Source organism: Mustela putorius, unplaced genomic scaffold, assembly GCF_011764305.1.
Source record: "Mustela putorius furo isolate JIRA1106 unplaced genomic scaffold, ASM1176430v1.1 tig00000174_pilon_pilon_pilon, whole genome shotgun sequence".
In the NCBI taxonomy this organism is placed as follows: Eukaryota; Metazoa; Chordata; class Mammalia; order Carnivora; family Mustelidae; genus Mustela; species Mustela putorius.
In genome coordinates this window covers 31974948-32002830 of record NW_025421304.1, presented here as the reverse complement: position 1 = coordinate 32002830, position 27883 = coordinate 31974948, and the positions used below count along the sequence as shown (strand labels likewise).

Sequence of the window (27883 nt, the reverse complement as noted above, 5' to 3'; positions counted from 1 at the left end):
CGCGCGTCAGCAAACGACCGGAAGAGGCGACGCTGAAGAACACGCCCGGCGCGGCGCGGAATAGTGACGCCTTGCGCCGGGCAGGAAGTGGCGTCACTTTCGGCACCACCGCTTCCGGTCTTCGTGGGGGTGGTTCTCGCCGAGACAGCGGACTCGGCACTGGTGTTGGCGCGCGTGCGGTGAATTCTTTAGCGAGTCGACCTCACTTCCCGCCGGATCATGGCCACCGACTCGTGGGCCCTGGCAGTGGACGAGCAGGAAGCGGCTGTCAAGTCGGTCAGTGGCTTCAGCTCCCGCGGGGCGAACGTAGCAGGGGCCCGATCGAACCCTGATGCGAGCCCAGGGAGCTAGCTACCTGGGTTGGGCAGGCTTGTGGCCCACATCTCCCTAGAGTTTGCTGCCGGGAATCACTTAGCCCCGATTTGCGCCTGGGACGAAAGAGACCAACGTCGTCCTTGTACTGTTCATCTGGGCGGGTTAAAGACTTTTTTACCCAGTAGCAAGTTTTTTCCCACTTTGCTTTTTTTTTTTTTTTTTTTTCTGTTGCACTTCCTTTTCGGGCGTGGGGTTTGTAGGGAAATTTAGGTGCTAATTCTCTTGTCTGTTTTCTGAGTGATTCTGTGCTAAACATTGTTTTTCGGTTTGTGCTTAACATGGTTGTCAGTTTGTAGCTCTTTGAAGAATAACAGATTCAGGTTCAGATTTACTGTTTCAGTCTACTGCAGATGTCAGCGGGAGGCCCTTCAAGTTGTTTCGTTGATGTTTGAAGCGACGTTTTATTTCATATACTGGTTATTTGATCAATGAAGACCCATTCAGCTTAAGGTCATTAGAGTGTAAACTGGCTTTCTGTTCTGATATCTTAGTTAAGGTTAGTTTAGTGATAATGATAATTGATTTTAATAGTTTGTGTTTGTTTGATAGTCTGAATTCTTATCTAAGTTTTTTAATGGCTAAGTTACATTTTTTTCCCCAGTCATCCTTGATTACATTGGGAGGATTGTCAGTTTGTCAGCAAATGTTATGGGCTAAATCCAGTGGAGTATTAAAAAGAATCTTTACAGTCTAGTTAGGAAGGTGAGAATGTGGGAAGTGCTGTGAAGATGGTAAGAATAATGTGATAAGTGATCTCTGAGTGGAAAGAGGCCGTTTATGAGTAGGAAATAGCGAAATTCCTTGTGAAAAAGTTTTTATTTCAAATGGATTTTAGAGAATGAGTCATTTAGGAGAGAGGTGAATGGCATTTTAGGAGAAAATGCTCAGAGGGGCTGGACTTATCTAGAGAGCAAGAATCAGAACTCATTTTTGCTACAACTTCAGTTTATGGGTTGTAGTAGAAGCTGAGCAGAAAATACTATACAGTGTGGTTTGCAACTTTCATTGAAAACTTAAAGAGGAGAGACTTAACTTAGTTGATTTGGGGATTTTTCGGGAGGATATTGTTCAAGATTAGATCTGAGAGCTGTCAAGATTTATCGAACTACAGAGAATGTTAGAAGGAGTGATGTCCACAGGAAAGGCAATCCCTGTGGCAGTCTAGCCCAGAGAGGGCGTATGTTGTTGGTTGGTGGAAGTGACAATGAAGAGATGGATTCAAGAGAATTGTGGCAGTATAAAGAGCAGGATTTAGGAAAAAGGCAAAGGTTGCTGTTTGCAGTCAGGAGCCCACAGGTGGTATTAGTAAAATGTTAATAACAGGACCAGGGAAGTGGGATGTTGGGCAAATTTTATATGGACGATGTTGGGTTCAGGTTTGGCTCTTCTTATTTTGAGATAAGGAGGTCTCTTGGTAGGTACCTGTGTTGGGAATCCCCAGGAATAGTCCAGGTTCAGTGATTTCCTGGGAAGACTCACAAGACCTAGCATATGTTTGTACTCACAGCTATGATTTATTACAATGAAAAAATACAAAGCAAAATTTGCAGAAGGAAAAGGCACATCTGGCAAAGTCCAGAGGAAACCGGGTACCAGCTTCCAAGAGTCCTCTCTTAGTGGACTTACATACTCAGCTTAATTTGAGTTTAAGTCCTGCAGCAGCTAATTGTAACAGCACATGTGAAGTATTGTCAGGGAAGGTCATTAGAGACTCAGTGCTCAGGGTTCTTACTGGGGGCGTGGGTGCTGTCACAAACTAACCCTCTGCCTAGCGTGTACCAAAAATCCAGACTTGGAGAAGGAAAGCAGGTGTTTAACATAAAGCACATGTTTTTACAAACAGTTTAGGCATAGCAAACCCCTCAGCAGTTCTAGGAATGGTGGGAACCCTTCAGAAGTCCAAGACCCCAGATGCGGGACAGGGGCCAGCCTTGCAAGCTGACTTTTCTAAGGATAGGAAACTGTTAGCTGTGTTGTGTTTTCTGCACAGCACCAATCTTGCATTTGGAAATGTGGCATTGGAGTCAGGAGAAGAATCAGGGCAAGTAATAAAACAGGCTGTTTGCCACAAATAAATCAGAGAGTATGACAAAAGTTAAGGTTCTGGCATAGGAGGATTTAAAATCCACTATTTCACACCAGTTGGTTTCAAATCTTTTTAAGCCTATGACTCTAATCTAGCTGTGATACTACGAATATTGTAAATATAGGTCTAAACATACTTAGTATCTGGTTTTAATCAGTGTACTTCTCAGGAAGCTGTTATAAATAAATGTGTTACGACACTGCTTCCTAGGGGCGTCTAGGTGGCTCAGTCATTTGAGTGTGCAACTTTTAGTTTTTGGCTCAGTTCACGATCTCCGGGTTGTAGGATGTAGCCCTGTGTCGGGCTGGGATGCAGAGCAGAGTCAGCTTGGGATTCCCTCCCTTTCCCTTCCCCTCTGCCCCTACCCCCTGCATGCACAAGCTCTCTCTTTCTCTCTCTGTCTAAAAAAATAAAATCTTTAAAACAAAACACTGCTTCCTATTAGTTGGGGAAGACCATCCCCCCTTTTTTATTTTATCGTGTAGACTTGTGTACCTTAAGAATAATTCATGATATTAGGTTATGTGACTGTGCTCTCAAGTGTACAGGTAGTAGATGAAAATGACAGAAGAGGACAGAGAAAGCACAATGATAAGGATTCTACATTTACACACCGTGAGGATTTTTGTTAGGTTTAAGCTTGTGTGGTCAAGGATATGCCTTGAGTCTTCTCTACATATAAAAACAGGTTTGTAGGGGAAGCAGAGGTCAGGAAGTTTAGTTTGGTTGCAGTTCTAGGAACCCTGATAAAAAATTCTGAGAGTTTGAATCAGTAGAAAGGACGTGATGCCAGTTCTCTTGCCACTATCATCTCTTCCAGCACAAATGGCTTCCGTTGTTGCCTCTTTTTGGCCAAATCACCAGTTTAATTCCTTCCTTTTCCCTGGTCAGCCAAAAACAAAAACCCAAAGGCAACCCTAAGAATCTTTTAGAGATATAATCTGACCCTTTTGCAGTTAGGGTTGTCATAGAGGTAGGTCTTCAGGCCTTGTTGAGAGTCTTTGAGTGCCTTAGAGTTCACCTCTTCATGGATCAGGGACTCTGGGACTAACAGAAAACATTAGCCACCCTTCAGGAGCTACTCTGTCAGTTTGGATAGGGGAAGGATGTTTTTATCATAACTGAAAACAGGTGTCCAGTGTCAAGGACACTGCTTTCTGTGAGAGGCATAATTAATAATCAGAAGGGTCTCCTCACTTAAGATGAATACAGAATAAAGGAGAATGAGAGTTGACTGGCCTGCTTCTTTCCCATGGTGGAGTTACGTCTCAAGACAGGAATACTCATCTGCCAGTAGTATTTCCCTTGAATACAGCCTGATAAATGCTGACAAACTCTTAGATCTCTCTAGCTTCTAAGCTTGTCATCTTTTGTTAGCACATACGTTTGTCAAACAAATTATAATACAGTAGATTTGGTTATGGTTTTCTTTTCCATCAGTCAGGCTTTGAGACTAATCAGCTTGGTTGCATTGGGCATACCAGACTGCCTTATTTGCATTTTCAGCCTATCGCAAGACTAGTCAGCTTCTGCAGATCCCTGTGTATTAGCCTAAAAATAGGGGTTAATCAGTGGATAAGTTCTGGTATAAAATACCTTCTCTGTTGTGTGCCAGCTTTCCCATTGGCCTTAGGGAAAGGGTGTCTATCTGCAGTAGTGTGTTGATCTGATTTTTCTCTGGAAGACCTGATTTTAAAGAGAGGAGGTGGATATTCCCACTGTGTGAGGGTGGACTTCTCCCAAAGACCAAGAGTAGAGTCAGTTGAGGAGAGGGGGAATGGAGGAGGAAGTATTTCTCAAGTGGTAGTCGTCATAAGGATAATGAATGATTGTGTCAGTTGAGGGATCATGTTGAAGGAAGGGCTTGGGGTCTGTCTAGCACTGGATTGGGGGTGCTCTTCAGACCCTGGTAACATAGCTTTATAATACCCATACCTGTATCATACCCTTACTCTTAAGAATACCTTGAGTGTGGAAAAATAGTTCTCATGAGATCGGAAACTTCATTACAAATGTATAAATTATTGGTCTGCTTGCACTTTCATTTGCAGCTTAGGAAGCAAGTTTGCATTGACCAGGACTAGTGGCCAAAATAAAAAATCTTTCGTTCAAGTTTCCAAAATATTCTAAATCATGAATATGAATTTGTTGATTCTTTCATCAAAAATAAATAACTTTTTGGGGTGCTTGGATGCCTCAATGGGTTAGGCCTCTGCCTTCGGCTGGGGTCATGATCTCAGGGTCCTGGGATCAAGCCCCGCATCAGGCTCTGCTCGGCAGGGGGCCTGCTTCCTCTTCTCTCTCTCATCTCTGCCTGCCTCTCTGCCTACTTGTGATCTCTGTCAACTAAATAAATAAGATCTTTAAAAAAAAATAAAATAACTTTTTAACCTAATTCATAATGGAAGTGGTTGATAAAGCAGAAAAGAAAGCTATAATTTATTTGCTAAGTGTTTACCCACCACAGCGTGGGTTTCAGGACTAAAAGCTGAGATGGTATTGTTTTTTACCATATCCAGAAGGAAAACTGAGTGTGTCCGCTATTGAAAGGCTATCATAGGTATTTAATGAAGGCAGATGTTCTAGAAAGAGCATAAGTTGAAAGAAAAGTAGAGGTTGGAGACTGCTGTCAAACTTTTTTCCCATCTGGGGCGCTTGGGTGGCTCAGTCATTAAGCGTCAGCCTTGGCTCAGGTCAAGATCCCAGGGTCCTTCTCAGTGGGAAGCCTGCTTCTCCCTTTCCCACTCCCCCTGCTTGTATTCCCTCCCTTGTGCACACTTTCTGTCTCTGTCTCTCAAATAAATAAATAAAATCTTAAAACAAAACTTTTTTTTCCCATCTGCTCTGTTAGTCCCCTCCCCTTTTAAGGTTCTTGAGGATGTGAAATGTCTTCACCCAACCTTGTAGGATTTCTGCTTGAGCAGGGCAACTCCCTGAATATAAGTGCTACTAGACTTTCACTAGGGAACTTCTCTTTGCTCAAGGGACTTCCTTTCCTTTAATTGGGTCATTTGCTTAACTCTGTTTCCTTTTATTTCCATTCAGATGAGTAATTTGCAAATCAAGGAAGAAAAAGTCAAACCAGATACCAATGGTGAGTCACTTGTAACTACTAGGTGGATACACACTCTAAGCGTGCTCTCTTGCTTTCCTGCTTTGCAGTAGTAGCTGCTGCGTGAAAAGGCCTTTCACTTAACATTATGTTTCGCAAATGATGGCACTGTATTTAAGAGCCAGTAAATTCCGTTGCTGAAGAGGATACATTAGTTCTACAGATTTTACCTAGTCTCTGGCTCCTGCCACTGTTCTTTTGGTGGTGTTTCTTTACATTTTTAACTTAATTTTTTGAAAAAAATCTGGGTTCAAAATTCAGCGTGTAAACAGGTAAAAAGCTTCCTTTTTATCCCGGAAGGTCATTGAGCCAGTTGTTACTCTCTGTTAGTTTGGTGGGGCTGCCATTCCAGGTCACAGATTGAGTGGTTTAAACAGTCCAAGTTTCTTGTCTCACAGTTCTTAAGGCCAGAAATCTGAGATCAAGATGTCAGTAGGGTTGGTTCCTTCTGAAGTTTTCAGAACTTAATGTTCAAGTCTTTAATCGATTTTGAGTTAATTTTTGTATGTGGTTAAGATAGCGGGCCAGTTCTGTTCTTCTACATGTAGCTGTCCATTTTTCCCAACACCGTTTCCTGAAGAGACTGTCCTTTCTCTGTTGTGTATTCTTGGCTTCTTTGTCATACATTAGTTGACTGTGTATGCATGGGTTTATTTCTGGTCATGGTTTATTCCATTGGTCAGTGTGTCTCTTGTTATGCAAGTACTATACTGTTTTAATTATATAGCTTTGTAATATAGTTTGAAGCCAAGGAGTATAATGCCTCCAGCTTTGTTTTTCTTTCTCGAGATTGCTTTGGGGGGTGGGGGCAGAGGTTGCTTTGGCTGTTCAGGAGTTTTGTGGTTGCATACAAATTTTTAAATTGTTCTATTTGTGTGAAGAATGCCATTGGAATTTTGATAGGATTTGCACTGATTTTGTGTGTTGCTTTTGGTATATGGACACTTTAACAGTATTCTTCCAATTCATGAATAAGGAAAACCTTCCTATTTATTTGTGTCTTCAGTTTCTTTCATTCATGTTTACAGTGTTTAGTACACAGGCCTTCCACCTTCTTGGTTAAATTTATTCCTAGGTATTTAATTATTTTTAATGTAATTATAAATGGCATTTTTTCCTTAATTTCTCTTTCCAATAATTCATTATTTGTGTATAGAAACTTGCCATATTTTTGTGTATCAATTTTTGTATCCTGCAACTTTACTAAATTCATTTATTGGTTCTAACAGTATTTTGATGGCATCTTGAGGCTTTTTGTACATAATATCATATCATCTGGAAATATTGACAGTTTTACTTTTTCCTTTCGAGTCCAACGCCTTAACCACTCGGCCATCACAGCCCAACACTACTTCTTCCTTTCCAATTTGGATGCCTTTTATTTTTTGTATCCATTTACATTTAATATAAATGGTGGGTTAAAATTGATATGGTGGGTTTAGTTAAGCAATTTTACTATTTGATTTGTTTGTCTTTCATATTTTCTCTACCTTTCTTTTCCTGCCTTTTGGTTTAATTGAATATCTTAGAATTCCACTTTAATTTATTGACATTTTAGCTATAGTCTTTGCATTATTTTATGACTTTTTTCAAGATTTCTTTGTATAAGTCTTGCATACCTTTTGTTAACTTTATTTCTGGGTGCAGGATTTCATCTTTTTAATTGCTATTATAAATAGGATCTTTTTAGTTATATTTCTGTATTTATGAAAGCTGCTGATTTCTATTTACTTCTTTTGTACTTAGCTTTTTTTTATCTTTTGCTCAGATATATTATTTTATAGTCATTTTTAAGTTAATACTTAGTCCTGCAGGTTTACAATCCTGTAATCCACAAAAAGTGATTTTACCTCTTCCTTTTAATTTTCAATTAAACAATTAATTTTAATTGTTATTTTTCAATTAATTGTTAATTTTCAATTTTCAAATTTTAACAATTGTTAATTTTCAATTAACCAATTTTCAATTGTGTTTGCTAAAATAATAGTATATTTTAAAATAGGATAAGGAAGTCAGAGGTGACATATTCTGATCAGTATGAAGTCAGCCAACATATCTGGAAAGTTGAAATTTTCATATGTGCTTTCTAGGAATAAAAACCCATTAAATATAAAGAAATGCCAAATATTTACATTTTGATCACTTATGTAAGATTCAGTATTTATGTTGTCACACCTTTCAGATGGGTTTGAAATTTGCCTTTATGATGACACCTGTTTTCTTGTGTAGGTGTTATTAAAACCAATGCCACTGCAGAGAAAACAGAAGAAGAAGAGAAAGGTAATTACTTTTTAAAACACTGTAGCAAGAAACAACATGTGACCCAAGATTTGCCTTTCTGGAGACAGAGGCACTAGATCAAAGAGATGTAGAGGAATCACAAAGGAGATTGAGAAGCAGTCAGTGAGGCGGAAGGAGAACCAAAAGAGAGGGATATCCAGAGACCAGAAGGAAGTGTTTCAAAAGTAGGTAGTCAAATATAGATAATAAATCGATTAGGAAGATATAAAAATGGATTGTTCACTTGATTTAGCACTGTAGAAGCCACTGGTGTGCTCAACAAGGGCCTTTGAGGTCTCAAGCGCAGAGGCTAAATACAAAAGCCTATTCAGTGTACATTTAGCAGAAGGGGGGGACAGGAAGTGGGGACAATGAGCATAGACAGCCTTTTCAGGGAATGTCCTATAAAGGGGAGTAGAGAAATAGGACAGCAACTGGATGGCAATGAGGACTAAAGGAAGAAGCAAGTTCATAATGAAATGTTAAAATGTGTGTACATGCAGTAGGGGAATGTTCCAGGGGAAGGGAAAGCTGATAATGCAAGACAGAGTTAGTGTGGGGAGAAATATCCTTATAGGCAAAAGGGGCTGGGACCTGTTGCACCAATGCAGGGGTTAGCCTTAAGCACAAGCTTTTCCTTCCCAGGTTACCAGAGGGGACATAGAGTATGCACACAAAGCAGGTGGGTGTGTAGGTGTGTTACTGCAGTGTCTGAGGTGCTTCTGATCACTTGTACATCTCTGTGAAGATGTACAAGTGGTTCATCAGATGAGTGAGAAGGAGGAGGGATGAGAAGAGAGGTGGAGGTGGAGATCCGAGAGGAGTGAATGAGGAGAGAATAGAAACAAGAAGACTTACAGGGCAGGGCAGCCCAACTGAGGCTGGTGGTCAAGAATCTAAAGCGATTCTTTAGACACTGTCGGTGTCGGTGTGATTGTTTTTCTCCAGTTGTGCTCAGCGGCCCAGGTGCTGGTGCAGAGCCAGGGAGAAAGATTCCATGAGGGTGGGTTTGCCAAGTGAGTATGAAAGCGATCTGCTGGTTTCTTCCTGACAGAGGACAGAGCTGCCCAGTCCTTACTCAACAAGCTGATCCGAAGCAACCTGGTGGATAACACAAACCAGGTGGAAGTCCTGCAGCGGGACCCGAACTCCCCGCTCTACTCCGTGAAGTCCTTTGAGGAGCTTCGGCTGTGAGTGTCTGTTCCCTGGAACAGCTGTTCCTTGTTGGTCCCGCCTTTCTAAAACTGAGCATCTCAGAGATTTTTTGGGAATTTTACTTTTTGCCTTTATTTTTAAGAATCTTAATGTATTTACTTCTTTGATTAGTTAATAATTCACATGATTCAAAAGTGAGAAAGTAGGAAAAGTTTACGGTGATGGTTTTCCCTCCCACCCTTGTCTCTTGGCTACCCAGTTCTCCTCCTCTTGGGAGGGATTTTTAAATGCCACAAATTTATTCATCATAGCTGAAAGTCTTTTTTCTTTTATGCTCTTAGAACTTTCAATAAAATATTGGCTGACAGGTGATTTCTGGATGTCAGGAACATTTCTTATTAGGTAAGCCCTTTCGTTAGACTATAGGGTTTACGGTCTTGAGAACACTTTATCTGCTTTTACATAATCAATCAAAAGAGCCTATGCAGGATTCCTAGTACCTACGGCGGAAAGCAGCCTTCAGTATCCTGGAATTTAAAACAAAAACAAACAACAACAAAAAAAAACTAATTCAGAACCCAGAATTAAGCCACAAGGGAGCACTTTTATGGCACTGTGCTAAGAATGACTTCTAACATCTGTTTATTTTAAAGGCAGAATTGTGGAAGGTCATACCAAGTTTTTTTGTTTCTCTCAGCGTATTAGTAAAGAAGTATTTATGAATCCTTGGTTTATAGACATACTACTGAGCTGGGTGTCGTGAGTAACATAAGACGTAACTACTGTTCTTGCTGCCTGCCGGGACCGAAATCACAGACAGAAAATAGCTGGTGAACAAGAAAGTGGTGGAATTAATAGATTCTTTGCCTTTATCAGCAGAATCTATAGTATGCCCACTATGGGCTAATAAAGGCTACATTCTTGCCAGCTTATTACCACTGCTTTAAGTAAGAGACATTTAAACTATGAGAGCTGAATAAAACCAAATCAAGTCATTATTAAACTGTTAGCTAAGAACAAGTTTTTTAAAGCATGGCTTTTTTTTTTTAATGTTCTTAGGATATTATATTTTTCTATGTGTATTCCCTCCGTCAGGGGCTTCATTGAGCAAATCTGTCATCTCTGCCTCTGTTTATAAACTAGATCAGGACAGCAAGTTGTGCTCTTTTGTTTCCCGAAGCGACAGTTTGCTTTTCCAAGGATTGATGGTTTTTAAACCCCATTTCTTTTAAAGGACTTGAACTCCCAGTCCAACCAGTGAGGAACTGTCCTCTCTGAAAAGTCAAGTTCTCTCTGATTTAGTAGCTGTTGGCTAGAGGAAACAAAAAATGAAACTTAAGTTGCCTTGCTTTGTTTTTGTACTTAACATTTTTAATTAATCTGCAAAATAAGAGAAAAATAATGAACCACCGGAAGCTCTTGGGTCATTCAGATCTTCATCAGTTGTGACTTTGTTTCCTTAGCAACCAAATCAAAATCTGCCAAGATTCATATCCTTTTCTTCCAAACAGAAGACACCAGAGGTTATGCTTTCAGGTCTTTTGTATCTGAGAACCAACATATGCCAGAAGAATTTGCCATTTAGAGAGCCTGTTAACTCCAAGGAGGGCTCAGAGAACAGAAGTCTTGACTTGGTTTGACTCTTCTTTACAGTCTGGTGGGATTTTTGTGGAACACCCTGTCAGTGTGGAGGTAGCAGAGAGCTAATTGTAAATGAAATGGAAGAGCAACTTGAGGGGCGCCTGGGTGGCTCAGTGGTTTAAGCCTCTGCCTTCAGCTCAGATCATGATCCAGGGTCTTGGGATCGAGCCCCATATCGGGCTCTCTGCTCAGTGGAGATACTGCTTCTCCCTCTCCCTCTGCCTGCTGCTCTGCCTACTTGTGCTTTTTATTTCTGTGTCATAAATAAATAAAATCTTAAAAAAAAAAAAAGAAGAAGAAGAAGACGACCAACTTGAATTTGATATTTGTTGTGCATCTACTTACATAAGCTGGTGCTTTCCTATTCTTCATTTTTAACTAGACATAATAACTAAATGTGAACATTTGGAAAGTTAAGTATGGTAATTAAACACTCCTACCTATTTACTATAGATCCGGTAATAGAAACTGGTTGAAACAATTTTCTTCTTTTTTTTTTAAGATTTTATTTAGCGAGAGAGGGAACACAAGCAGTGGGAGAGAGAGAGGGAGAAGCAGGCTTCCTGCTGAGCAGGGAGCCCAATGCGGGTCTTCGTCCCAGGACTCGAGCTATGACTTGAGCCAAAGGCAGTCGCTTAACAGCCTAGCCACACCGGTGTCGCAATTTTCATATTTCTTGACTGTCCTGAGTATTTGCACAGCTGGCTTTGAAAGGACCGTGGAATACAAAATGACTGTAGTTCAGTTTAACATCTGCCTCCAGAAATTAAAACTGAATCTCATTCCTTAAGGGGACTTCTGTATGTTACTGGTATAGTAAGCAGTATATTTTTAACTATGTCTTTTATAATTCATTTTATGCAAATTATAAGATTGATATGAATTAATACATACCACTCTTGAAATATTCAGGGAACATTTGTCCTCCAAGACCAGTCATATTTGTGGATCTGCGGAAAGCATGAATTTTTCCAAGAACTGAAGCTAGTCTGTATTTTCGGAGTTGCACAAGAGTTGCAGATTAAGGGGCACCTGGGTGGCTCATTTGGTTACGCCTTCGGCTCAGGTCATGATCCCAGAGTCCTGGGTTCGAGCCCTGCATCAGGCTCAGTGGGGAGCCTGCTTCTCCCTCTTCCCTCTGCCTGCTGCTCCCCCTGCTTGTGCTGTCAAATGAATAAAAATAAAACCTTAAAATAAAGAGTTGCAGATTAAGATTTAGTAGGAAAAGATGGTGGCTTGGTTTCATTTTAGATATTTTTTAAGGCATTAGAAAAATACGTCTGACAAAGATAGGAAACATTCTTTGCTAGATTTAGGGAAAGCTAAAATTCTAGGCTTTTAAAACAATTTGAGTGACTAGGAATCCATTCTTTCTCTCCCTGGCTTCCTAGGAAACCACAGCTTCTCCAGGGAGTCTATGCCATGGGCTTCAATCGACCATCCAAGATACAAGAGAACGCATTACCCATGATGCTTGCTGAGCCGTGAGTATGCAGGATTTGGTTTAATGTCTTATACCAATAACTCTTAACTCTACTTGAGAACAAGATGGTATGTTTGGGACAGCATGTTTCTTCAGGAAAACCACTTGAGCAAGTGCAGAGAGTCATTTGAAATTTGGTACAGCTTCTGCCTTTCCACTTAACAGTAAAAACTGATGGGGTGCTTGGGTCGCTCAGTCGGTCAAGCATCTCGTACTCTTGGTTTCAGCTCAGATTGTGATCTCAGGTCATGAGCTTAGGGTTGTGAGGTCCAGCTCCACACAGGGCTCCACAGTTAGCATGGAGTCTGCTTGATACTCTCTTCCTTTCCCTCTCCCTCTGCTCCTCTTCCCACTCCCATACCTACTTGCATGCACACGCTTTCTCTCTCTATCTCAAATAAATAAAATCTTTTTTTTTTTTTAAGATTTTACTTATTTATTTGACAGAGAGATCACAAGTAGGCAGAGAGGCAGGCAGAGAGAGAGAAAGGGAGAAGCAGGCTCCCTGCTGAGCAGAGAGCCTGATGTGGGGCTCGATCCCAGGACCCTGAGATCATGACCTGAGCCAAAGGCAGAGGCTCAGTCCATAGAGCATGTGACTCTTGATATCGGGGTTGTAGGTTCGAGCTCCATATTGGGTGTAGAGATTACCTTAAAAAATTAAATCTTTAAAACAGCGGCACTTGGGTGGCTCAGTTAGTTAAGTGGCTCCCTTTGGCTCAGGTCATGATCTCAGGGTCCTCTCATTGAGCCCCACATCAGGCTCCCTGCTCAGTGGGGAGTCTGCTTCTCCCTCTCCCACTGCTCATGTGTCCACACTCTTGCTCCCAAATAAATAAAATCTTTAAAACAAACAAAACTGATGAAGAGAGCTAATGTTGCTGTTCTGTGCAGTTTTTAAATTTGGGGTTTTTTTGAAAAATATTTCTTTGAGACATCATGCACATGAGTGAGTGCAGGGAGGGGCAGAGAAGGAGAGAAACTTCAGCAGTAGAAAATTGGCATCCGGGCACCTGGGTGGCTCAGTGGGTTAAGCCGCTGTTTTCGGCTCAGGTCATGATCTCAGAGTCCTGGGATCGAGTCCCGCATCGGGCTCTCTGCTCAGCGGAGAGCCTGCTTCCCTCTCTCTCTCTCTGCCTGCCTCTCCATCTACTTGTGATTTCTCTGTCAAATAAATAAATAAAATCTTTAAAAAAAAAAAGAAAGAAAGAAAATTGGCATCCTACTCTATGTAGTAACCTGTTCCATTCAACTCCATTATTTTTCTTATTTAACGACAAAAATTCTTCCCATTTCCCTGACTGGGTTACGTTAAATAAAATGTGAAAGTTCCCTTTAAAGCATCTGTTTGGCTTGGTGTCTTGTATTTTCGTAAAGAAGGGAAGGGGAACACACAGAGGGAGCCAAGTCCTGGAGACGCATTATAGCTCGGCAGAAAATACCTTCGGGGATTTGCCTCAGCACAGAGTTTACCTGCAGTGTTAATTTCCATGGGGCCCCTAGGGTACAAAACTTGGGTACGCTGGCTGTGCTGGAGTCTAGAGTGAAGATTCTTGGCATGAACACAGCTAAATCATTATGTCCCTTAATATTTAAGCAGTTTTTTGACAACATATAAAAAATATATCATTGTGTTCAGTGCAGAAAACCTGGACTAAAGGGAGAAAGTTCTGCATGCCTACCATCCAAAAAGAACTTTTGATACTGTATTGTGTTTAAACAGTATTATTTTCATTTCTATTCTTTCTTGATCCAGCCCCCAAAACCTGATTGCCCAGTCTCAGTCAGGTACTGGTAAAACGGCTGCCTTCGTCCTGGCCATGCTCAGCCGAGTGGAACCAGCAGAGAAATACCCCCAGGTGAGGGCTGGGGGATCCTGAGGGCTTGCCTGCCCTGGGCAAGGCAGTGCCATACGGTGGGAGGTTACTGGTGGTGCCCCTAAAGGGGTCTAAATGTTTCTTGTGGCTCAGGCAGAGCCAGGTCATGCACTAGGCCACAGTCTGGATAGAATTCATTCAGCAGCAGTCTTCAACAGTGGCTTCCGAAGGCATCCCCCCATCCAAGGCTCCCTGCTGTAGGTTTGGGTCTACAGCTGAAAAGTGGGCCTGGTTGGAAAGGATGTGGTTCCCTGCACTTTTTAGTGGTGGTAAAGTCAGCGTGTTGTTGCTTTAGGTCCTGTTGTCTATTACTGAAAGGCTCTTCTGAACTCAACCTTTATGATCTCCCTGTTAGTGTCTGTGCCTCTCCCCAACATATGAGCTGGCGCTTCAAACGGGAAAAGTGATTGAGCAGATGGGCAAATTTCATCCAGAACTAAAGCTTGCTTATGCTGTTCGAGGCAATAAATGTAAGTATAAAGGCCTGAGACCTAAGCAGTGAGCAGGATAGGGTGGTTGGGTGTTTGAATTTTGAAGGTATGATAATATTAAATTTACTGGTTCAGTTGACCTTAGGGCCCACTGCATCACTTTCAGGAAATCTGTTTTAAACTTGCTATTTAACAGTCGTTTCTACTCCTTTTTTTTTTTTTACTCTTAAAAGATTTTGAGTTGTAAAAAATCTTTGTATGAGTCATGGAGTTCTTAAAGCCTGGCGTTCTTCCCAGAGAAAACAGGGTTTTGAATTCAGCATGCAGAGTTCTTAAAGCTGCTTATTACTAACAAGGGATTAGTAGGTGTGAGGATGGTAGGTTGGAGTCATATCCCTTTGTTTAAAAACAAGCACAGCCTTAGTAAGAGTAAATGAGGAGCATGTACAGATAACTTGGTCTTATCAAAACCAGAAATCCTTCCACCATTTTTTTCTCCCATGTCTTTTATAGAATGTCATATAGAGAACATGGAGTAAAGTGGAGAGGAGGGGCAGGTAGAAAATGGTTCATTAGAAAGTTATCAGAGTATATAAAACTGTAAGTCAGTAAGGAAAAAGTAAGCAGTCTAAATAAGGAAAGAGTCTAATAGTAAGAGGCCCGGTTGAACAGACTCCTCACAAAAGCCTCATTTGTCATCAGGGAAATGTAAGTTAAAACCACCGTATGCCTCTCAGACGGGCAGAAGTGAAGAAGTCTGATGATACTAAGTATTGATGGAGATGTCCAAAAACTGGAATGCCCATACATTCCTGGTAGGGAGTAGACAATGGGACAGTCATTTCTGGAAGCAGTTTGGCATTGCTTACAAAAACTATGACAGACCACCCTTTGACCCAAGCAGTTTATATTTGCCTAGAGCAGTGGTCCTCAAACTTTTTGGTTTCTTTCTTTCTTTTTTTAGGATTTTATTTATTTTTTTGACACAGAGAGAGATCACAAGTAGGCAGAGAGGCAGGCAGGGGGCGGGGGGAGCAGGCTCCCCACTGAGCAGAGAGCCCGATGTAGGGCTCAATCCCAGGTCCCTGGGACCATGACCTGAGCCAAAGGCAGAGGCTTAACCCACTGAGCTCCCCTAGTGCCCCTTCTGATGCTTGAATATCCCTGCATATGTGTTGTTTCCCACATATTAATATACAACAGGCTTAATTCCTAATCATGGAGTATTGGTCACAGGCTATGCACATTAGTAATGTCGACAGGTGATTGTACCGGTTCAGCTCCCACCAGCTGTAATTCGAAAGTAATATGTTTTGTTTTGTTTTCTTTTGTTTTTTAAAGATTTTATTTGTTTATTTGACAGACAGAGATCACAAATAGGCAGAGAGGCAGGCAGAGAGAGAGAGGAGGAAGCAGGCCTCCGGCTGAGCAGAGAACCCGATGCGGGGCTCAATCCCACGACCTGGGATCATGACCTGAGCCGAAGGCAGAGGCTTTAACCCACTGAGCCACCCAGGCACTCCAAGTAATATGTTTTTTAAACGAGAGAATTTGTACTTAGGAAAACTGTCTACACATTAGAATGTCTAACAAAGCAAAAATGCATTAGGCCAGGATCCTGGGGCTCACAAGTACCAACTAAAGAAAAACCTATGAACCGTGAGTGAATGTATGGTGGGAAGTGAGTAAGAGTGATGTTGAGGAGAATGAGCAAGTTGATGTTGAATCACAGGAGGAAACAGGAAGGAGATATGATGCTTATTGAGGGTTCACTGCAGAGGATTGAATCCTGACCACGATGCAGTGAGATGGGTGCCATTGTGCCTGCTTTAGAAGAACCCAAGACGTTCGGGTAACACTCCTATATATGTGTTTTGACATCTGGAGTTAACTTGTTTTACTAACTCTGGAAGGATGGGCAAAGCTTTGATTTCCAAAGCTGGTTTTGCCACGGAAATCCCCACAGAAAACATCTTGTCTCCACAGTGGAACGAGGTCAGAAGATCAGTGAGCACATTGTCATCGGCACCCCTGGGACTGTTCTGGACTGGTGCGCCAAGCTCAAGTTCATTGACCCCAAGAAGATCAAGGTGTTTGTTCTGGATGAGGCTGACGTGATGATAGCTACTCAGGGCCACCAAGATCAGAGCATCCGCATCCAGAGGTAGGAACTCTTGAGTCAAGAGGAACTTCTCAGCCTCCTGATCTGCAGCATCTTCTCCTTTTACTTCAAACACCTCTTCTTGCTCCTGTCGGGTTCTTTATCTAGTACCTCCAGAAGCATTTGTTTGATGGGCCACTTCCTCATCAGCACTGACTGGGGTTGAGGAAGGAGACTTAGGGAATCTAACCCCAGCCCCATTCCTGCCCCGTGGCTGCTCTCACCTCTTCCCCGCTGTTCTCCTCCCGCTTTCGCTGTTTTCCTGGGCACGTAGCCCATGCAAGCCCCGGGCCGCTGTCTTCTGTTCGTTCCAGAAAAGACTCGGGATCATGCCCCGTACCTGGGTCTTCCCTTGCAGGATGCTGCCCAGGAACTGCCAGATGCTGCTTTTCTCTGCCACCTTCGAAGACTCTGTCTGGAAGTTTGCCCAGAAAGTGGTCCCAGACCCAAACATTATCAAGTTGAAGCGCGAGGAGGAGACACTGGACACCATCAAGCAGTATTATGTGCTGTGCAATAACAGAGATGAGAAGTTCCAGGCCTTGTGTAACCTGTATGGGGCCATCACCATCGCTCAGGCCATGATCTTCTGCCATGTGAGTAGCAGTGGCAGCAGCAGCTCTGGAGGGTGTGCCAGCCCCTCCTCTCAGCCAGTGCCACCTCAGTGCTGAGGCGGGCCAGCTGTCCTGTGTGGCCAGAAAGGAAATGATGAATCACCTCCACCTGCCCCAGGGAGTATTCTCAAGACTTAACTAACGAGTTATGAGGGAAAGACAAGATTTGAACCTTCTTTGGTCCCGTTTCTTTGAAATAACTTGGAAAAAACTCCAAATAACATCCAGTGAAATAATTATATAAAACATTAGAGACTTTTGGCTCACACCACACACTTCCTAGCGGAACACTAAGATGATTTAAGTAATTAATCTAAAAAAATGACAGGGCTAGAAGTATTTTTGAAATTGGTAAGCCTACCCTGATGACTGAACTCAGCAGGTCTTCATGTACTTTTAATGGCAACAAGCCACTTTTTGCTGTTATCTTTTTCTTTAACAAGTCTCTTCATTTAAAACAATTCTGTTCTCCAGACCCGCAAGACAGCGAGCTGGCTGGCAGCAGAGCTCTCCAAAGAAGGCCACCAGGTGGCGCTGCTGAGTGGCGAGATGATGGTGGAGCAGAGGGCTGCGGTGATCGAGCGCTTCAGAGAGGGCAAAGAGAAGGTGCTGGTGACCACCAACGTGTGTGCCCGCGGTGAGCAGAGAATGTGTCTGTCCGCCAGGCCCCGGGTAGCCAGGGAGTCCCCTACGGGGCGCTCCGCCGGTTTGGGGGAGTCCACGTGGGCTTGGTTCTCTCCTGGAGATACCGGACTCCCCCCGCAGCTAAGAACTGTCACAGAAGCCAGAGGCGCTGATGTACTGGAAGGACACGGAGCAGCAGCTCACTGGCCCAGGATGGTGTCTGCTCTCTTTGGGGCCCCCACGGAGGTTTCGGCTGCGTTTTCTGATACTTGTGTCTAGCAGAAGCTCTCTCTCTCTCTTTTTTTTAAAGATTTATTTATTTGACAGACAGAGATCACAAGTAGGCAGAGAGGCAGGCAGAGAGAGAGGAGGAAGCAGGCTCCCTGCTGAGCAGAGAGCCCGATGCGGGGCTCGATCCCAGGACCCTGGGATCATGACCCAAGCTAAAGGCAGAGGCCTTAACCCACTGAGCCACCCAGGCGTCCCAGAGGCTCTCTTCTTGAGGTCGTAATTTTGTCAGCACTTGCCGAAGTTCTCTTTCCCTCTGGGTTCTGCTGCATGCCCCCGGTCCCCGAATCCCAGAGCCGGCCAGCCCCAGACGCTTCCTTCCAGCCGAAGCTGGTGTGTTCCAGCCTCACTTGGTGGGCAGGGATTTTCGGTTCCTGTTCTGACTGCTCTGCACCTGCCTTTCATGCAGGTATTGATGTTGAACAGGTTTCTGTTGTCATCAACTTTGACCTCCCCGTGGACAAGGACGGGAACCCGGACAACGAGACCTACCTGCACCGGATCGGGCGCACGGGCCGCTTTGGCAAGAGGGGCCTGGCAGTGAACATGGTTGACAGCAAGCACAGCATGAACATCCTCAACAGAATCCAGGAGCATTTTAGTGAGCGCCTGGGAATGGCCCCCGGGGAGGGGGGAAGGGTCGGTTCTCCCGTGGCCCTGAGAGAGGCCCGTGTCCTTGTCACACAGTCCCCTCCTTTCCTACAATATGGAAGTTCTCGAAGAGCACACCTGGCAAGTTTTCAGGGTCAGGGATGCAAAGGACAGTGCCCCCCTGGCCCGGCCGAGGGACCTAGGGCTCTCTCTGTCCCTCACTTGAGCACCGGGAGGCTTTGGGGTCAAGTGCAAGACTGCTATGGCCAGAGGTATGGTCCTGTTCCTAGGCCAGGCAGAACGCTGTGTTTCCTCTCTCCCTGCCATGCTGTCCCTTTCCTGGGTGTGTGTCTCCATGGTAGACCCGCACTGATTTCTCTCTGAATTCTCATTTTCCTCCTCAGATAAGAAAATAGAAAGACTGGACACAGATGATTTGGACGAGATTGAGAAAATAGCCAACTGAGACGCTCCACCAGTCACCAGTGCCCACCCCGGCACTCCGCCTGCATGGGAGACCAGTGCTTTCACGGCACAGGCCTCGACAGTCACCACAAAGACAAAAGCAGAGGAGAGAGAAACTACCTACCTCATTTTAAATTACGTTTGGACTCGACAAAAATTGTGCAAATGATGGGGGAAGGTAGAAGGAAAATTTTGCATTTTGGAAAAAGTAGTCCTCCCCCTGCCCCTCCCCCCTTTTAAGCCATGGTTTTTCCCTGTCTTTATAATAATCTGGTCGCTATGGATAATCACAGAGCCTAGGAATCCCTGCTTATTTTGTTGGTGGGGAGATAGGTCCCGTCTCCTGCCCCTGCAGGAATGGTAGATGTAGAGTGCGAGAGAGACCTCACAGCACAGGTGTGCGGACCCCGCTGCACAGATGGGAGTGAGGGGAGCAGCAGTAGAGAGACCCGTGAGCTTTCCCCCTTCTCAGTCCCTTCCTGGAGACCTGCTGCCAATGTCTCCTGCCCTTGGGGCCATCTTCCTTCTAAATCCAGTGACATTTCAGCTGATCCCTTTTACCTCTGTTCCCTGTGCCAGAGGATGTCCATTTCTCTTTGGGTGAGCATCTTGGGTACTTTTGTAAATCTCCCAATTTGGAGAGAAACACAGAAGTCAGTGAATCTTCAGAGGGATTGGTCCGGCAAGGGTAGAACCCTTTCAGAATCTAGGCCTTCCTGTTCCTGCTGTTGCTGTGTCTGCTCAGGCACTGGTGGTCGGTCATGGCACCCAGGAGACACCAGGTGAGTTTCTGACACACACCTGGCCAAGTGAGTTGGGTCTTATCCACGGGGTTTCACACTGTGCCTGGAGTTGAGCAGCAGTGTTTGGAAAGGAAGTTAGGACCAAGTGGAAACTCTGATAGTGCTCTTTATCTGTAATAGTGGACCTGTTGGCTACTTTAACTCAGAGGTCATCTATATGCATAAGGACAGATAAATTCGAGCTATACCCATCATTCATTATGTTCAGAAATTTTAAGGTAATTATGAAAGGCTTTACTAATCATGATTCATTTTTATTTGTATTTTTCTGCTAACTAGACTAATATATGCTCATTAAAAAAGGTGTGTGTGTGTATGTGTATATACATACATAAGGAGCAGGTGCTGTCTCTCCCCGCCTCTCTGGAATCACCATTGCTGGCATTTTGATGAACATCCGATAGTATTTCTTTCTGTTTACATATCAACGTTTTTACAAAAATGTGAACATCCTACTCAGGCTCTAGTGCACCGCGCCTTTTCACTCAGTAGCGTTATCTTGGACGTGTCATGTCTAGCACATAGGCATATGCATTGCGTTCTTGGCTTCTCTAGTGACAGGCGCGGGAGGTGGCCACGGGGCCACGGCCCGCAGCCTCACTCACCTCTGCCCTGTGAAAGTCGCTGTAGGATCTGTTCCTGGAAGTCCTGGTGCTGGGTCAGAGAGTGGAGACTTAGACGATTTTAATCCATTCCCAACTTACCCTACCAGAACGTTTTTACCAATTTACATTATTGTAGTGATAACAAAAGTACCTATTTTCTTTCCTGCTGGCCAATCCTCTCTATTGTCAATTTTTACAAATTTGCCAGTTCGAGTAGCAAAAATAAATGATCTCATTGCATTCTGTATTTAGTGCACTTTGGCAAACTTTTTCAGTTTATTGGATATTTGTGTTTTTGCCCATTCTTGCCTCATCACTTTACTATTGAATGTCAGCCCTTAATGATTTTAAGCCACCGCTATTTTAAGGAAATGGGACTCTCTTGAGTGGTGGGTGTTTTCCTCATTTGTCTTTATAAACTCAATTTTCATAATATTACACAAAAGTTTAATGTTATTCAGATTTCATTTTTAAGAAATCTGGATTTATGCCATGGCTAGAAAAGTTTTCCTCATCCCTGTGTCATAAACCCCAATTTATCCTGTACTCATCCCAGTATTATAAATTATTTACTCATGTTTCCTGTGGCGGCAATTTTTGGGGAGTAAACCTTCTAAATTCCTGTAGATCTTTAAATGTTTTTCCCTGTTAATTTGCAGCAAGTGATTATGATGGTTGTCCCGAGAGTGAGTGGATGGCAGAGCTGTGGGTGTGGGCTGGAGTCCATGCCCCCAGGGAATGAGAATACAGAGGGTCCCCTGGGAACGGATGTGAGGGAAGGAAGGGCTCGGTGTCCCTGCAGGTGTCACCAGGTGCAAGAGAGTGGCTGCAATTTCGGGAGGGGTGGCTGCGAGCTGGAGGTGGGAGCGCGGTTTGGCAAAGAGGTGGGCAAGAAGGGGCACCAGATTCCAGAGAGGGGACAAGAGGAGGGGGAAAGAGGTCCTCACGGGACACCAGAAGATGGAGGAGGCCAGGTGGGGCACCAGCGCTCCAGTTAAAGTGATACCCACTATGACCCCAACACAACAGTGATCCAAAAAGGTAAAAACCAGAAAACACCCTGCCTGACCCCAAAACAAGATCGATATTTCTGTAGACCCGCAATAGGGTAAAAATGCAAAATGGTGAGCCAGGGCTGAAGCCAAAAATTCGCTGGGCTTCAGTCCAGAAACAGAGTAACTACCGGCTGTTCTGTCTCACGGAGTGGAGACCGCGGGAAGCATTGCGTACAGGACCAGAACCAAAGCCAGGCTCGCTGCTGGGAGCCGGACTGGAACCTGAGCTGCGCGCTGGCTGGAGGGGAGACTTTCATTAAGACCCAGACCTCTGAAGCAGGTGGGAGGACTTGGACCACTCACCCCCTGCTAGAACAGGCAATTGACATGATCCTGTTGACTCTGCCTGCTCTGTGAGATCCCCAGACTACTAAATGTCAGCAGACCTGTTCTAGAATAAAAGCCAAAAGGGCAGGAGCTGGATGGAGCCAAGTGCTACACCCACCCATGGATTGTCAGGGGGAAGAAATTTTATGCTAAGAAAGTACAAACATCAAATTCACTCCAGATAAAACTACTTGTAAGGAATGGCCTGATAAAAAAGACTTCAAATATGTATGAATGTTAAGAGAAAAAAATCATTGGGGCACCTGGTTGGCTCAGTGGGTTAAAGCCTCTGCCTTCAGCTCAGGTCATGATCCCAGAGTCCTGGGATCGAGCCCCACATCAGGCTCTCTGCTCAACAGGGAGCCTGCTTCCTCCTCTCTGTCAAATAAATAAATAAAATCTTAAAAGAAAGAAAGAAAAGAAAAAAAGCATTTCACTAAAAAATTATTAAGTGAATTTAGACAAAAGCTGAAACTCAACACAAGCTGGCTGTTAAGTCACTGGTAACTGGAAGCTGGCCGTGCTGGGAGTGTTTACCATAGAAGTCAGCAAACTACAAATCAGAGTTTTGTTTTTAGACAATTCATCAGCATAGAACAAAATAATAATATTAGAAATTTTAAGAAAAGAAGGTAGTCATTGAGATAAAGTCAATAAATGAGAATCCTAGATTAAAATCCTAATTAGGGCTGCCTGGGTGGCTCAGTCAGTTAAGCATCTGCCTTCAGCCTCAGGTCATGATCCCGGGATCCTGGGATCCTGGGATCGAGCCCTGTATCAGGCTCCCTGATCAGCAGGGATCCTGCTGCTCCTCTAACTCAGGCTCTCTTGCTGGATCATTCTCTGAAATAAAATCTTTTTAAAAATAAAAAAATAAAATCCTAATCATCCTCTTGGGGGTGCCTGGTTGGCTCTGTCAGTGGAGCATAGGACTCTTGGTCTCAGGATTGAGTTCGAGCCCCAAGTTGGGTGTAGAGATCACTTAAGCATACAATCTTAAATAAAACTCTAATTATATTCTCACTTTTTAAAAAAAAGTATTAAAACACAATCCAAATTTCAGTAGATTCAGCCTGGGTGGCTCAGTCAATTGAGCATCCAACTTTCTATCTCAGCTCACATCTTGATCTCACGGTTGTGAGCTCAACTGTCCCCCATCACCCCTGAGTTGGGCTCCATGCTGAGCATGCAGCTTACTTAAAAACAAACCACAAAAACCATTTCTTGGGCGCCTGGGTGGCTCAGTGGGTTAAGCCGCTGCCTTCGGCTCGGGTCATGATCTCAGGGTCCTGGGATCGAGTCCTGTATCGGGCTCTCTGCTCAGCAGGGAGCCTGCTTCCTCCTCTCTCTCTACCTGCCTCTCTGCCTGCTTGTAATCTCTCTCTGTCAAATAAATAAATAAAAATCTTTAAAAAAAAAAACAAAAACATTTCTTGCTTTAAAGTCTAACATGGAAGTCCTTTAGGAAGACCACAGGGGCGCCTGTCTGGCTCAGTGGATCATACGACTCTTGATCTCAGGACTGTGAGTTTGAGCCCCATATCGGATGTAGAGATTACTTAAAAATAAAACCTTTAGGGCGCCTGGGTGGCTCAGTGGGGCGCCTGGGTGGCTCAGTGGGTTAATCCTCTGCCTTCAGCTAGGGTGATGATCTCAGGGTCCTGGAATCGAGCCCTGCATCTGGCTCTCTGCTCGGTGGGGAGCCTGCTTCCTCCTCTCTCTGCCTGCCTCTCTGCCTACTTGTGATCTCTGTCTCTGTCAAATAAATAAAATATTTAAAAAAAAATCTTTAGGGTGCCTTAGTGGCTCAGTTGTTAAGCATCTGCCTTTGGCTCAGGTCATAATCCCAATGTCCTGGGATCAAGCCCCTCATCGGGCTCCCTGCTTGGTGGGAAACCTGCTTCTCCCTCTCCCACTCCCCTTGCCTGTGTTCCCTCTCTTGCTGTGTCTGTCAAATAAAATCTTTAAAAATAAATCAGAGCACCTGCATGGCTCAGTCAGTTGGGTGTCCAATTCTTGGTTTTGACTTGGATCGTGATCTCAGGGTCCTGGGATGGAGCCCCTTGTCTAGTCCTGCACCTCGTCAGGCTCCTGGCTCCATGGGGAGTCTTTTTGAGGGTCTATCTTCCTCTCCCTCTACCCCCCTCATAAATAGATGATAGATAGATAGATAGATAGATAGGAGGGAGACCACAGAGGTAAATTCTCATTTTCTTCACATCGTACCAAAGGCACATACAATTAGCATGACATCAATTGTGACCTGGCAGAGGTAGGGTCTGTCAGGTTTTTCCACTGTAAAATTACATTCTTCTCCCTTTTCATACCTTCCTCTTTGAAAGGAACTTGCCACACATATCTAAGTTGTGGGGAGCCGTGCATTTATGTATTTATATAAGTATAGACTGGTGACGTTAATTTTGATCACTTGGCTAAGGTGACTTTGATATTTTAGAAATGTCAAGTTTAGTTAAGTCCTTCATAGCAAAGAAAGCTGAGATTCCAGACCCTTCCCTTGAATGGTCTTTAGTGTGGTGGTTTGTGGAAGCAGGTTGCACAGGGAGAGCTGTGGAGACAAAGCCTGGGAGACAAGAAAAGTGGTTCAAAGCGGCCAGGGTTCCTTCTATGAGTCCCTTTACCCATTTTATGAAACCTTACAAAATACAAATGAGCTATTGCAAGAAAGCCCTCCATGATTTACTTTCTATGTTTATGAATTGTTTCAATTCTTTTTGTCATTTTTAATATAAAAAAGAGACAAAGTTAGCAGAGTAGAGCAAAGACAGAATTAAACTCAGATTTAATGCAGGATTAAACTGCATTCAGAACCTCTGAATGCAGACACCATATGCTCACTCTACCTCACCAAGCCTTCTCCCTGGAGAGAAGCCATGCTGCCAGAAAGGGCCTGTATTCTTCTCCAGCACAGAAACAGTTGTTAGATGAAAGGTGTTAATTCTATATTCTCAGAGGAACAGGCTGGTCCTGATACCCATGGTTCACCAAGAGTGGGGGGAGGGGCATCTTCGTGCAATTTCATGGGTTAGTTGTCATCCAGGCAGTTGCTGCAGAAGCTGTGATTTTTCTGGAAGGATAGTGAGAAGGGGCACCAATTCTAAAATCACACTCAGAAAATAATATTCTAATTTTTAAAAATACAGGTTTAGGATACAATCTTTTCCCTCACCTAGCAAGGAAAGATGTTTCTTAACCTTGCCAAACATGTCACAGGAACCAGTTCCTTGCCTGTAGCTGTTCCTGTGATGGGGAAAACCCTTAACCGCTTCGTGCCCTTCCCTAGCATCCATCTACCCCTGCCAGGCCATAAATCCAAGCACTTCTCTTCCAAGAGGCCTCTGTGTCACGGACTGTATGACTACATCATCCAAATATGCTGCTTCACCCAGAGAAGGGTTACACATCTCCACTCAGCTCACGCATGGCATAGGACTTCTTTGGCATCAAGAACATGAGAACTTCTTGGAGCAGAAGCCTTACAAGCAAGCATATGGATCACCAGACTCTCTTTTTCCTGCCCCGGAGACCCCAGATCCATCCCAGATGGTACCACACTACCAGTCTGGGTCCCTGAGAGACTGTGATAAGCAGAGAACCCCAGGGTGGATATGTGGCTTGAGGGAGCAATAAACATTGCTATTTTGAACCACTGGAAGTTTCATGGGTGTTTGTTACTCTAACAACCTAGCTCATCGTTACCCTTCATGCCATGGAATGACTGGTTCCCTGTCCGGCCACCCTAATGCCAACCTGGAGAGCAGGTAAGCCCCAGCCACGTCCACAAAGTTCCCAAACGGTTTCTTGACCCACTATCTCAGAAGAGAAAACCATCATCAATTCCCAATTATTTAAAAAGCCAGAGATGGGTTCAATAAACAACCACAAAAGAAGCTACTCTGTGGAGTCAGAGGGAAACCAAGGAAAGAAAATGTGTCTGCTAAGTACATGAGTAAACATCACGCGTACCAAACTTTCCTTCCCACAACCCCTGTAACCTACAAGGAAGGAATGAAAGAGGGATCAACACCCATGGACAAATGAAATGGGGGCAATTAGATCAGTAGGAAAGGAATTTAACAAAATGTTTGGAACACACACAAACAGGATGAAGAGCTCCCATTTTTAGCAATACAGGGTACTATATAGAGCATGAAAAATAACACCAATCCAAAAACCAGCTACAAAGCTGGGAAAAACAATTTATATATATCTATATCTATCTATCTATGTATACATATATATGTTTTATATATTCAAACAGATTATATATATCTATATCTATCTATGTATACATAGATATGTATACATATCTATCTATGTATACATATCTATGTATACATAGATAGATATAGATATAGATATATATAATCTGTTTGAATATATCAAAGAGCTACCACTTTTAGAGTTTTATTTTTTACATTTAGTTCTGATTCACTTGGCATTTTGGTGACTGGTTTAAGGTATGGATATAATTTTATCTTTTTCCAAATGGTTATCCAGTTGTCCCAAATAAAACTTATTTGAACCTCTCTCTTTTCCTAAGTGATTCGAGAGGCCATCTTTATGATTAACCACATTTCTATATAGACCAGGTCTAGCAATCAGGCTAATGAAACAGACCAGAGTATCCAGAAATAGACTCAAGTGATCATGATCATGGGAACATTAGGGTAGTGGTCACCCTCAGAGGAAAGAAGGGGTTTGTGCTTGGCAGGGAAGATGGAGTGGGGAGGCCTCTGGACTACTCCCGCAGCCTGGGTGGTGGCTATGAGGGTTCATCTGAAAATAAGTTGGTTAAGGAGGCTCCACACTGTTTTGCATATTGGCTGTACCCATTTATATTCCCACCATGAGGGCTCCCTTTCCTCCTCATCCTTACCAGCACTTCTCTCTCATCTTTTTTTTTTTTAATTTGTTTATTTATTTGAGGGGGAGGGGCAAAGGGAAAGAATCTCCAAGCAGACTCCCCACTGAGCAGGGAGACTGACTGACTGACCGGTGCAGGGGCTCAATTTCATGACCCATGAAATCATCACCTGAGCTGAAACCGGGAGTTGAACGCTGAACTCAACTGAGCCACCAGGGCCCCCTGCTCTCATCTTTTTGGTAACAGCCACCCCAACAGGTGTGAGGTGATCACTCATTGTGGTTTCGATTTGCATTTCCTGAGGATTAGTCGTGCTGAGGACCTTTTTCTGTACCTGTTAGCCATCTAAGTATGTACTTCGGAAAAATGTCTATTCAGATCCTCTGTCCACTTGTTAAACAGTCTGTCTGTCTATATCTATCTATCTCTCTATCTGCTATCGAGTTGTGGGCATTCCTTATACATTTTGGATATTAGCCCCTCTCAGATATGTGGTTTGCAAATATTTTCTTCCATTCTGGAGGGTGCCTTTTCTTTCTTTCTTTCTTTCTTCCTTTTTTTTTTTTTTTTTTAAGATTTTATTTATTTGACAGAGAGAGATCACAAGTAGGCAGAGAGGCAGGCAGAGAGAGAGGAGGAAGCAGGCTCCCTGCAAAGCAGAGAGCCCGATGAGGGGGCTCAATCCCACGACCCTGGGACCATGACCTGAGCCGAAGGCAGAGGCTTTAATCCACTGAGCCACCCAGGTGCCCCTGGAGGTTGCCTTTTCATCTTGCTGATTGGTTTTCGTTGTTTTGTTTGCTGTGCAGACACTTTGTAGTTTGATATGTTCACACTTGTTTGTTTTGCTTTTGTTACTTGTGTTTTCAGTATTATATCTATAAAATCAGTGCCAAGATCAATGTCAAGGAGCTTTTTCCCTATGTTTTCTTCCAGGAGTTTTATGGTTTCATGTCTTAGAGTTAAGTCCTTAATCTATTTGGAGTTAATTTTCATGAGTGATGGAAGACAGAGATCAATCGACT

General features: G+C 43.5%; 1 protein-coding gene across 2 annotated transcripts; it reads left to right on the top strand.

The window, feature by feature from the left end:
- The first annotated feature begins 105 nt into the window (after positions 1 to 105).
- On the top strand, positions 106 to 21171 carry DDX19A (DEAD-box helicase 19A). 2 transcript variants are annotated; one of them, XM_013057024.2, is made up of 12 exons: positions 106 to 276; positions 5507 to 5555; positions 7803 to 7853; positions 8908 to 9043; positions 12041 to 12133; positions 13889 to 13991; positions 14365 to 14479; positions 16427 to 16604; positions 16960 to 17197; positions 17690 to 17852; positions 18537 to 18728; positions 19123 to 21171. In XM_013057024.2, exons 1-12 carry the CDS (start codon positions 220 to 222, stop codon positions 19182 to 19184), a joined length of 1437 nt encoding a protein of 478 aa, XP_012912478.2. In that variant the 5' UTR covers positions 106 to 219; the 3' UTR covers positions 19185 to 21171. The 2 variants fall into 2 exon arrangements, with proteins under 2 accessions (XP_012912478.2, XP_044932233.1); XM_045076298.1 differs by lacking the exons at positions 106 to 276; positions 5507 to 5555; positions 7803 to 7853 and adding an exon at positions 9350 to 9410 and having other exon boundaries at positions 8910 to 9043.
- The last annotated feature ends 6712 nt before the right edge of the window (positions 21172 to 27883 follow it).

Coding starts and splice junctions, on each gene's coding strand:
- DDX19A (XM_013057024.2), top strand. CDS start 220: ATGGCCACCGACTCGTGGGCCCTGGCAGTGGACGAGCAGGAAGCGGCT. Junction 16,605..16,959: donor CAGAGCATCCGCATCCAGAG/GTAGGAACTCTT, acceptor CTTCCCTTGCAG/GATGCTGCCCAGGAACTGCC. Junction 17,853..18,536: donor CACCAACGTGTGTGCCCGCG/GTGAGCAGAGAA, acceptor CCTTTCATGCAG/GTATTGATGTTGAACAGGTT.